Here is a 12,877-nt window from a genome sequence, read left to right as displayed (position 1 = left end):
TTGTTTTATAGAGAAGAGACCGCCACCTGCTCGTCTCGTGAAAATGTTACTGCCAAATGCCATCTGTCGATATCAATGTGTTTTTGTCTGTAAATGTCAATAAATGTAATCTTTCAAAGTCAAACAGAAGCGATGTTTGTTCCCTCCTATGTTATGTCTTTTGACAAATATTAATACAAATGTTCATTGCCATGCCTAGAAAGTCCCACAGTATGGTATAATTAACATTACCCATCTTTAATTTATTCATTTACAAGTATTTCATTGCCAAAAAGAGACTTGGTTCCATGGAGATTGTTTGCGGAGTAAAGTTTTATGCCGTTTTGTGGAACATTCCGGGCAGAGTAATAAAAGAATAGAAGGTTTTGGACCCTCCTTTAAACACCTCTGGTCACACAGAAGTCCAAATAATCACAAGAATAACATGGGCCTATAAACCCGACTGTGAATGTGTTCTCTTTTCCAATGGGATCGTACATTTTAAAGTGATATGCCTATTGATAGTTTGACAAAGTAGACTTGTGAAGGCGTCCTACCAGATTTAAAAATAAACATACATCGTCAAATTACCCGGCAAAAGCAAAGTGTGAAGAAAAAACGGCTGGCATCAAAGCGCGTGATAGACGGCAGTGTCGGGCGGATTATATAAATACCCACAGAGAGCGCCAGGGCTGAGGGAGGCGCTCGGGAACGTGCCGGGGCCTTTGATGGAGGACGACAGCGCGGCCAGACGCAGGCTCCGCGTCGTGGCGTCCAGCTTCTCGTGCTGAACAGACAGAGCCGTGGATGTTAGGATTATACGGTAAATCGATAATGGGGATTATTCTGGAACATAATACATCTAAGAACTAAACATGAATAATTGAGACTATTTTAGAGGCAAAATGATGTGGTTTCTTCTTCTTCTTTTTTTTATTGTACTGGTATATATACAAATACATTGAACATAATATAACAAAAACAACACAAATAATAATGGTAAAAATAATAACTTAAAAAAAAAAGATCAGGACCAGAGAGATCACATGGTACATAAAAAAAAGAGAAAAAAGGGAGTGGCATAAAAAATTAAAAGAAGAAGTTAGAGCATATTATGTCCAAAGAAAGTGTCCCATTTTGTCAACTGTTTTTAAAATGTGTTTAATTTAAATTTTAGTACGAAAAATGAACATAAATGTAAAGTGCTTTTAATGTGGCACTTTTTATCTCCAAATCTACTTTATTTCTAGAGCACATTTTATAAATAGTCGTTTCCAAAGTCCTGGATCTTACTTACGTTTGATCTTACTAGTCCTAAAAGAAATAAAACCAGTCAAATCAAAGCAAAATCATAAAACTAAAGCATAGCAATAAATGAGTTCAATAAAAAATATATATACAAATAATAAAATGTATCGCAATAACATTCTGCATTCATAAAGTGTGATTTCATAAAGCTTGTTGGAACAATAATGCATTAGAATGAACAAAAATTAAGGATTTCACTTTTATTTTGTGTCAATAATCATGAGTAATTGTTATTAATCATGATGTTTTGTCTCACAGTAATCATACAACTAAAAATGTATATTATGCCAACTACGATTGACTCAGTAGGTAAACGAATCTGAACATCAGTACCTTTGACATTTATACTTATTCTTAAAGACACAGCTCTCTAAATTTATCATCCGTTTGGCTCCATTAAGATGTTTTTTTTGCATGACACAAACTCATCGCAAGAATGCAAATAGTTGTCATTTCTAGTCTTATACTGGCTCTGATAAAGCTTAAGATCAATCTAAAACTGTTCAGGTAATGTTATGTTCTGTTTAAGCCACTAATATCAGATTTTCTTTTGACAATGTTACAAAGCAATAACATCTCCATGGAGACGATCACAGAAAAGCACACCTTTTGTATCGTTAACTACGGTATTTCCCAAGCGATTTCCCCATTTCCCTGCTTCTGGACACGTTTTGGACCATTGCCTTGCCTTCCCAAGTCTGGTTTTCACTCCATTGTGCAGTTCCCCCCCACAGCCGTCATTACTTTGACCCAAGGATCTGACTCGAGACCCAAGTGGCACAGAGACATTCAACCCATCCTATTTTCCTTTAGCAAACTGGAGCAGGAGCAGCTATTAGGCTAATGCAATGGCCACTTATCGCTCAACACGGAGTCATTTGGCAAAGCGCGGTGGTAATCTGGCTCTTAAAGGCGTTTGAAGAGTGACACTAAGGCTGCTCGGGGAATGGGAGGTACTCGCCTGTCAACACTGGGCTTCATGAGGATGGCTCTCTTGGCTGCTTTACTTCCAGGACCATTTAACAAGAACAATTAGGTAGTTCATAAGATACCTCCAGGATTTACACATGGGGTTCAAGATTTTGGCTGTTTTTTAGCAGGAAATATAATAATTCAGAACAGATTGTGTGGGTGGGTTTTCATTTTGAACAAGCAGGTTTGCCTCGTCTAATTACTACTTTTAGTTTGATTATGGTGTCATTTTAATTTCAATCATCATCATCCTCCCGTTGTAAAGGGCTTCTTTATATTGCTTCAGAAAAAACAATATTCTACAATAAGCCTTCAGCATGATAGTCCCAGTGAATCAATTTTTGAAATCTATAGTAAGTAATATTAAACACAAATGGCACAGTATGACAAAACATAAATAAAATTACAACAAAACATGTCCTATACACAAATCCAATTTAGTCCCAAATCAATCGAAGTCAGTCCAATCCTTGATCGTTGGTGAGGTTTGTGTCAGCCATTTCTTTGTGATGATCTTTTTTCCTGCTGCCAAAAGTATGTTACAATTTGATTATTGTGTCCATGACAGGAGTTTTGAATTTCAGTCCAATTCTTTTGAGCGACAGGGCAGTCCCAGAATACACAATAGTTGTTTGCACCGAGGAGTTTCCCAACAACCTCGGTGACATCAACGTGGGTCTTCTTCAGAAGACATGACAGCGAGATTGAGGGGATCCTCAAAGTATTTCTTCCACCGTCCGACGACATCACCAGTTGAGGTCAACAGCTCTCCACTTGCACCATAAACAGTGTTGGTGAAGCACTGCTTCCCCTCCTGAGGTGTTGGATGGTTTGCCAGAATATCTCTGAGGATGTTTCTGCAGCGACATGCACCTGAGACCTTGCAACCACAGCTACGATTGGCCGCTTCGCCAATGGAGGATGAGAACATGGTCCACTCATACTCAATGTCCCCAGCCTCCTCCTGAATCAGGGAGAAGCTCTTCTGGAGGTGTGGGTTGAAGACCGTGCTGACCGAGGACATTCCCAACAGACCCTCACAATGCGCTTGGGCCTGCCAAATCTGTTCAGTTTACACCTCTGCTGGCGGATCCAACTCACCACTAGGTGGTAATTGGTTGACAACTCTGCCCCTCTCTTCACCCGAGTGTCCAAGACACATGGCCGAAAGTCAGATGAAATGACAGCAAAGTCGATCATTGAGCTCCGGCCTAGGGTGTCTCCTGGTGGCACATGCACTGATGAACACCCTTGTGCTTCAACATGGTGTTCCTCATGGACAATTCATGTCTAGCACAGAAGTCCAATAACTAAACGCTGCAAGGTTCAGACTGGAGAGGCTTTGCTTCCCAATCAGAATCAGATTTATACAATTATAAAATTAAAAACATATTTTTTTAAAAATACTTCAGAAATGGTCACCTTCAGGTTGTCAAACCCCTACATATTTTTACACATTGGACGGGGCTTGGGGCTTGGGGGCCGGGGGGCACTTCTGAGCATTTATGCTTAGGGCACCCAAATGGCGAGCAGCAGCCCTGCTCAGAGTGCACGGTAAAAGGTTAAAAGCAACTCCACAAACAATGGACATGAATTATAAAATACTAAGCATAATAAAAAATAAATATGATAAAAAGTTGCTAAAAAGTATAGTAAAGTCCTAGATCAAAGTTATAATTGCATTGTTCAATCTCACGACATAGTTAATGGAGTGATATCTGAGAGAAGCAGCTCAAATGTGATCTTATACTGTTGAAAAAGAACACATTTCCCCAGTAGTTCAAATAAAGGTACAGATAAATAATGACCCTCCTTCAAACATCATTCTACATCAAATATTGAACATTTACTCGATTTTGTAATTTTCATGACGGCCCAGAAACGGTTATTGAGCATTTATTTTACCATTCCTTATTCTGCATTGGCTTAAAGACTGCCCTAGGTCTGAATGAGACGAGGGCACTCCAATTAATCTCACAGTTGCAGAAAACTGTAGGACTTCTTCATTTTTCATTCAGACGGGGACATGCAAAACCAAGTTTCAGTAACTGTCACACATCTGAATATTGTCAAACAGGCTCATTATTAGTGGGAAACTCAAATGAATCCAGACAAACAAACAATAATATATCCAGATCTTTGTTGAACTGTACATTTGTGTTAGTGCTGGACTCTGCCCCTCTGTGATTCAGTGGCTGGTGGAATTATTCATTTATTCATACAAGTTGTAAATGAGGTGCACAAACCGGCAGCGCTGTTGGCGAGCGACACTCATAAATGGACTGCGACTAACTCAACACTCAGCATTCTAATACACTGGGAAATTAGGACAGAAATACAACCGAGTGGGCTGTTGTTTGAGATGACGGCCTCTTGTATTGTAAATAGGGCTTTTTTTTAATGCTAGTGGATTATTGGGTGCTAGTTTTTTTTACCCTGTACTCCTGGATCTTGCGTTTGGACTCGTCGAGCTGGTGTTGAAGGTCCCACACGATCTCTTTATACTTGGAGTAGCGCTGCTCCACTTGCTCCCTCTGTTCCTGGGACTCCTGGAGCAAGACACAGCCCAGAAGAATGTACACTCTGTTATCCATGCCAAAACAGGTAATATGGACACGAAACTCTTTATATTGGTATTTAAAAATGCCTTTTAGTACTTTTGCTTTGGCATCACATGTTTTAGAACTTAAAATATTGCATCTACTGAAAGCCTACATTATTATTATTATATCTGTGAGACGTTCCGGATCAGGATTGTTGTCGGTACTTCATCTACTGGCAGCAGAGGGAATTACCATGGGGTAAAAACAGAAAAACAGGCTAACTGACATGCTAATTTAAGCATGCAGCTGTAATGAACGTGATGAGACGGCAGAGATTCTCAGTCTAGCAATGATTTATTAACATATCAGATTTTAGTAGTGAGACATTTCTCACTTTGTCCTCTTAAGTGAACAGAATTCCCGCTGAACCAGAAGTGCTGATCCATAGCAGAAAGAGTTGATCTTGAACCAGAGTGTTTTTGAAGCTCAAAGGAAAAAGAGCAGGTAAAGAGGTAAACAGGATTACTAAAAACATAAATTAAGCTAAAGGCAACTCCAGGAATGCTTTTGATGAGGGAATAATGTTATAAAATGGTTAATTAAAAAGTCAGTTTAGCATATGTGTCCTTTAAAGGTGAATTATGCAACTTTTTGGTGAAACGTTCATTTGTTTCTGGAGATATTATAGCTTTGCCAATAATGTTCCACAGTACTGCATTTATTGACCTTCATTTGACCAGAAAAGTCTCGCTTAGAAGTAGCATCTCTTTTTGTAGGGGAGTCCTGGCCCCAGAGGGAGGGAGCCTATTGTATATGTGTGTTGTTGTTTTTTTAAATCCGGTTTTAAAAGGGAAACCAGAGCACAGGGAGAACATGCAAACTCCACACACCATCTTACTGTGAGGCGAGAGAGGCCAAGTTACACCTCAGATCTGAGGCAAAAATATCTCCATGATGGCAGATGCCCTCAACCAGAAAGGTTACAGAATGCATCTTTAAATATACACGTTTAAAATACAATCTTCAACAGATTCTACTACTTTGTATTAACAGTAAAACTTGCCTCCAAATCCTTGAAGTTGTCTAGAAGAGACTGTTTTTCAGGGATGGCCTCGAGGCGGTCTAGGGCTGTTCTGGTGCTCTATTCAACAGACCACAAGAAGAGTCAACAATAATATTAAGAGACTATTGTCGAACATGAAACTTGTAAATCACTGTCTGTACTGCAGCAGCACTAGTCAAATCTGTGCTTGAGGTAGAATAGGTTTTTAAAATCAGGAAATGACCATGTTTATACCTTTATCATTTTGTTAAGAAAGTAATGTAGCATAAAGTGTAACACATAATATGCCTTTATGAGCTATTGTATGGAGGACCCTAGTGCCACGTTAAATGGGATAATGCTTTAAAAGACTTTAAAATAATAATTTGTAACCTAAAGTAGCCTACTATGTCCTCTTTAACTTTGGATAGTCACCTCAAACAACACATGCAAAATTAGATACATCCCAAAGCCTTAATTGTCCTGATTATTTCTTCCTCAGCGCTTCCTACTTCAGAAGGTTCAGATGAAAGCAGAGACGTGAGGGGAGAGAATCGATGATACACACATTAGTAAAATGAGACGTAGGTCCGAGACGTGGGTCAAACGAACACACAATTAGTGAAGACGCTCACAGCAGGAGGAACAAGTCAAGGCTCCTCTGATGCTCCTTTATTACAGCGTATTACAGGACGTACTGTTGAAGTAATGTGATAGTGTTTTTTAAGATGGAAGGAAGACATTAAAAACATTAGTGTTAAGTGTAGAATGTCAAATCTGAAATACAGAGGATACGTTTCCTTCATACGCTCCATAACCACATATCAAATAAAGTATACACTAAAAGAAATTATGCATTATTGGTATCACCTTTATTTTTGGGATGTTTTAGAACGTAACATAATGTATCTATTGAATACCACCCATTACTGTTTAGAAGTTAGGTGTTTCCTGATCAAGATTTAGTGTTAGCACCCCTACAGGGAGTAGAGGAAATTGCCATGGGGAATGGGGTAATACATCTGAGAAGTGTTGAGTGTTTTTGTGAGGCTCAGTGAAGGAGCAGAGACGACAACCTTGAAAACAAGATTAAAGAAGCAAGTGTGAATGAAGTGAATGTTTTACATGGTTCATTTGTATAATGTGTGTGTTATTTTCTATGTAGAATGTAATGCTTTTTCAAACCTTTTCTCATTCCTAGCAGTTTTGGCCCGCATCATTAAGGCATGACCTTAAAGTGGCCGGAAATCATAATTGAACTTATTGTATTGACCAATCACGGTTGTCTACATTGACACTGACATTAAATCACTGCTCAAAGGGCATTTCTTGGATGTCTTGATATTGTTTGCTTGCTCTCTGTGTCATGTTCCTTGTTTTGTGTTGAATGTGATTAAATCTTAAAGAACGAGACAAAAAACCCAAACAGATTATGGTTTGAATTGATCCACCAGAATGTCAAAATGCTACTTATGTACAAGTCTCTCCATGACCTAGCGCCAAAGTACATCTCGGACATGTTGGTGCCATATGAACCATGAATCAACGTTTCAGTTTTATGCATAAAAACTGGTTCTGCTGATTAAGATTACTACTATTGATTAAGATTAACAGACTGAAAAGATTCTATGTGCAGTTTAAATAAGTAAATGTTATAATAATGATGTTATCTGTTTGTATTGTGATTGTAATGCATCTTTTCCTATTGTATAAAGCACTTTGAATGACTTTGTGTACGAATTGCGCTTGACAAATAAACTTGACTTGCCTGGTCATCTTAATTGCAATAGTTGATGAAAACATTTCCATTCAGACTTGCTCAATTTTGTTAATATTTGCATAAATGGTTTGAGCGCCCCTCAATTCAAACACCAGCAATAGACCGCTTGATTGTTGCAGCCTACACACATTTAAGTCTCTACAACTGCCATGCAAGATGGACATTATGTATTGTTTGTTTCTCTGTCGTCTGTAAATGTGTTCAATAATCCAGTAGATTACTCTTGCCTGACACGTGCTGAGAAGTCAATAATGTATTGTCAACATTCAATGACATAATTAAATGAGCCTGAAGCCTTGACTAAAGCCATCATTTCAATCTGACTGCTGTAACTTCAGATCTAAAGCAGTCATGTCTAAGTTAAATACCTGCCATAAATGTGTATCCCTCCTGCCGTTTTCATATTCATTCATTTTTGGATCAACAGATCACTCTGACCCAGTGTGACAAAGTATTTTCAGATTTGAACTTTTTTTTGTTTTTTTTAACTTGATGGCAGTCCATTAAGACAAGCACTTTAAAAAGAAGCATTGATTAGTGGAGCTCAGGTCAAACTGACCCAGAAGCACAGCGGAATAGAATAGAAATTAGTTACACTAATCAAAAACTTGTAATAATGCGCAACCTCTAACTATGACTATGTTTCATATTTGCGGTTTAATATACATAATAATTAAAAATACATGATTGTCACATGGAACAGTACTTTTCCAGAATTATTCCATCATTTTTCAAACTCTCAAAAAGCTCAGACAAACGGCTCTGTGGAGGTGGATGATTTTGACAAAAATGTGTATGTCAATATTGTTTTGTATTGCAGAGAAATCACATTATACTCTTTGCTTGGGACCTCACATTAGAATGAGTAGTTAGTATTTTAGGAGTTATTTTTAATTATATTATACTAATTTTGTATATTTCCAAAACGATAATTGTAATAGTATACATTTTTCAACAAATCTCCCACCACCATGTTTTAGTGTAAATAATCACTTACCATCTCGAGGTCCAGGACTCGATCCTGTTAAGATCAGACAATAAGATAATGGTCAATACCTCATAAACATACATGACTCTTCACACTTTCTCTAGTTGTAGTATTGAAGTCATAAAATAGATTGTATTTACATTTTGAGATTTTCTTCTTATTAGACAGGAGAGGACAGGGTGAAATGGGGGATGAGAGAGGGAAAGACATGCAGTAAATCATCCGAGTCAGGATTTGAACTCACAACACTGCGGCCGGCAGCACTTGGAGCCTGGTATACGTGTGCTGTGCCTTAACCACTGCACCACCTGGCAGCACCATTATCTGCCTTTCTCACAAGAGTTTATGCATATCAGTTGCGACGTAACTACCTTCAGTGTTGCCAGTATAAACTCGACATCCAAAGACCAACTCAACTTTCTTGTTCCCGCGCGACCCACTCCTCCGAGTCCTCCTGATGTTTTTGTCTCTAAAGATGTCTAAGCGTTCTCCGTTTGCTCTGCCACTCAAACGTCCATTCCTCGACCGCCTGTCTCTCCGTATCTCAAAATGTTTTAACACTCTCCCAAACCCCACATGCCATTTTTCCTCGTCATCATCACCTGTCCTGTTGTCTGTCTCCTCTCTGCTTCTTCTCGCTCTACTCATCCTTCATAATTAAAAGCTTGACTGGCTCGGGGAGGGCTGATTAATTGCACATGAGTTCTGGCAGGTGCCACGGAAGCCGCCGCAGATGGGAACAGCGGCGAGCTTGCACACTCCAGGGGGAAGCCCAAATGCTCAGCACATTTTCTCAGCATATCTGAGGGCCAGGGCTACGTGTTGGGCTGCTTAATGGGGAGTAAAGGGCCACATCAACGCCGCAGGCCGGTCCACTACAGACTAAGGTGAGTTGGTGGTTTGCCAACAGAGTGTAGTAGATGTAGTGGTATTGAAAAGAAGTGCCCTGGGAGGATTTTAAAAGTGCGAAGTGTTGTGTCTGCAGTAATTAGCTACTTGTCCAAGCAAAGCTGTACGGAGTCTGACAGGCCCAAGGCTGTTTGTGCTGTAGCACTGCGCCACCACGAGCCACAGGACTGAGAAGGCAGAAGACATTTCACAACAAGCACAAATATGAGGTCCAAAGGAACACTGTAGCAGCTCTTTCTATGAAACAACACTGGGTCATTACTCCTTCACTAGTGCCAGTCATCCAGTGAAACTGAATGCAGTTTCATATAATAAAGCATTTATATCTATATCTCTATTGTATCTCGATGTATCTATGCACATCTATATCTATACATCTATATCTACATATTTATCTCTTTCTATATATATCTAAATAGATTATAGATGTATAGATATAGAGATGTGAGAGTGATTATGAGTCTTGTGTCACTTCTTCTAGTCACTAGTCCTGGATATTCAGTGGTCCATGAACTGGACATAATCCCTCCTCAAACTGCAGTGAAGTGTGAATTTGAGTTTAAAGAACAGGAAAGTATTCGTCTCTTCAGATTTGTTCGTTCACAAAACCTCTGCAAACATAAATGTGAGATGGTTTGAGGTGGAGGGAAAATAAAATGTTTGTTATTTTCTCTGAAAATGGAATGCCATGCATTGATCAGAATCATTAACAAAGCTCTGCATCTGTTCTTTTTGAAGCCAAGAAAAATGTACAAGCATAGGAGATTGAACTAATACACAATTTAAGTATTTGCAAATGTTAATTTATTCATGGCTTTGGCACTACTTTGTGGTTGGACATGAGCCACAGATGTGACATAAGTAGAAGTAATTCCACAACTGTTACAGTAAACAGGAGCCACAAAATCAATATGCACTACACCACAATTATGATTTGACAATAAATATGATCTGATAGCACATTTATTTGTTGAATGATTGTTTAAACTGTCAGAAAATGGTGTCAGTTTCGTGTAAATTGTCTGTTTTCAATGGCACGTCGCCTTTCGATGACAGAATGTGTCTTCACAAACTGCAACTTCACGGATCGATATTTACCACAGTCATAATTAGAAAATATAGACTTTAAGAGGAAACACAACAGCAGTGTTTCCAATATGTTGTCCGTCTAAGGCTGGCATAACCAAACTCATTACAGCAATAAACGACAGATAATGACAACTATTTACAGAGGGTCGTGTTGCAAACTTCATGATCAAACTGTAACCATGGAATGTGTGATATACTTTTGTTTGTATTGTGTCATTTCCCTTCCTGAATATGTGCAAGTCCCGAGCGCAGTGTGAGCATCTGCCACAGAAACACTTTTGTGAATTGTTAATCAAACGCTTGTGGGCAGGACAAATTTAAATATTTTAGACTGACCTTAATACTCATCAACAAAATGCTAATTTAGTCGAGCTTGACAAAACATTCGATGGTGGTTCTGTCGAAAGAAGTGTGGGATTTCAGTAACGTGGACAGATTTTTACATCTCGTTCATATCTAACGTGTCAGACTCTTATGCCGAATGCCCTGGACGATAAAGTCGAATATGCCACCGCCAAAAACATTGAAGGAAAATACACACATAACATAGTAACATACAATACCCACTTGAATACATCTCATCTCCTCTTCCTTATTGCGACTTCTCTCCAGCAACTCTGCAACGACAACATGTGTGTGATTATACAAAGCCACTTAACAAATAAGCTGTCAGTGTGGTTTGAGGAGGCTGTACTTTGGTGACAGTGACGTGTTTTGTGGTTCACTAACAAACATGACTGCTGTTACAACCTGAGCACTTGTAGAAAGAGGAGTGAAAACAAACCATGGCTGCGCACCGCTGACTGCTGCACCTTACTGTTTGCAATTACAACACAACAAGCCGGTGTTTGCTTAATTAAATGTTTGCGCTGATGAATGACTGATTTTATTTTGCTGCGCAGCCATATTATGGAAATGCCACATTGTTTACACAACTGATTGTTGGGTAATGGTTTAAGGCTTGGTGTTTTATAGTATTTGAAGTGTTTGTCAAGAAAACTGATTATTATTTTTAATTTCAGGGATTTTTTTTCAGCCCGTAGGCTTTATTATAGACAGGACAGATGAGTCTGAAATGAGGATGAGAGAGAAGGGTGGACATGCAGTAAACTGGGAGCTGCACAGGGAGCCTGGCATATGTGCTGCTATCTGAACCATTTGACCTCTAGTATGGGCAGCACGACAATTATTATTTTCAAATGCAAAAAAAAAGGGGGAGAATGTAAAATGCAGGCTATCTTTGTAGATTTTTCTGATTGAACGTATATTGGAACCACCAAATTGACAAAACAAATACATTTCAAACTTTCTATGTTCATAATTACACACGTTGTGGCTTCTGGACGCAAAAATGTCAATGTCACTGACCCAAACTTTGCTCACAAATTAAAAAGTTGATGATTCGACCCCAGCTCTGACCAGTGTGTACTATTATTTATCTATAATATTGTGCAGAACATCACAGTTATGAGCTTAATGTCCCCTTTGGCAAGACAATAAAACTAATACAAAAAAGAAGGAACACAATGTAAAATGTAGTGATATTTTGTGTTAAAAATATCATACTGTATATAATAAGGATTTTAATATTGAAAAGGAGACAGGAGTTCACAGTAGAGGCCAGAACATCAATGCAGCGTGTGTTTCTCTTCAACATGGTATTGACATTTGTATTGAATATCAAGCGTTTTCCTCAGTATCAAAATCGAGTTTGAACGCTGAGGTTCCAGAACAAACTAACTCGCAGGCTTTGATCCAAGCGCTGAATAAAAAGGTGATCATTTACCATTCTAACTGGACAGTTCTCGAGTGGCAGGTAAATGGATCTTTGAATTGATCTCTTCTCAGTCTTTTCAGCTTTAACCACTCAGAAAAAAGAACAAGAAAAAGGGCTGAATCGATACAAACCTTGCCAAACCAAAACTACATTTCTCAAAAATGCTTAACATTCTGCAAAACACTCATGGATAATATTTTTTAATCAGCATTTTATCTTTTTTGTAGTGACATGAACAGGAGTACCTCAACAAGAGCTCTTCCCAACACGTTGAGTGTTCCTCCGTGGTGTCGCATCAGTTCTTCCACATAGTCCAATGATTGCCCACAGGACCACAAAGTACTCAGAATAAAGTTTAGCCGTCACAAATATGGCCTTTCATTTTCCACAGGGGCTAAACAATTATGGGAAATTGTATTGAACAATAACATAAGTAGGGCTGAAAGAAGCTGATCAACTATTGACTATTGAAATAATTGTCCACTAATTC

General features: G+C 38.7%; 1 protein-coding gene across 1 annotated transcript in view; it reads right to left on the bottom strand.

Moving 5' to 3' along the window:
* LOC140359686 (centrosomal protein of 128 kDa-like) overlaps positions 1-12,877 on the bottom strand; it is a 67,899-nt gene that overhangs the window by 2,560 nt on the left and 52,462 nt on the right. The window contains exons 20-24 of the mRNA XM_072444773.1: positions 11,178-11,227; positions 8,622-8,645; positions 5,866-5,943; positions 4,695-4,808; positions 658-766 (exon numbers count right to left, since the gene is read on the bottom strand). Of these exons, the coding sequence (XP_072300874.1) occupies positions 658-766; positions 4,695-4,808; positions 5,866-5,943; positions 8,622-8,645; positions 11,178-11,227 (375 nt within the window). The remainder of the gene's footprint in view (positions 1-657; positions 767-4,694; positions 4,809-5,865; positions 5,944-8,621; positions 8,646-11,177; positions 11,228-12,877) is intronic.

The sequence above is a fragment of the Eucyclogobius newberryi genome, unplaced genomic scaffold (genome assembly GCF_026437365.1).
Source record: "Eucyclogobius newberryi isolate DKJ021-1_F unplaced genomic scaffold, fEucNew1.0.hap1 SCAF_1, whole genome shotgun sequence".
NCBI lineage: Eukaryota > Metazoa > Chordata > Actinopteri > Gobiiformes > Gobiidae > Eucyclogobius > Eucyclogobius newberryi.
This window is presented reverse-complemented; position numbering and strand designations above follow the sequence as displayed.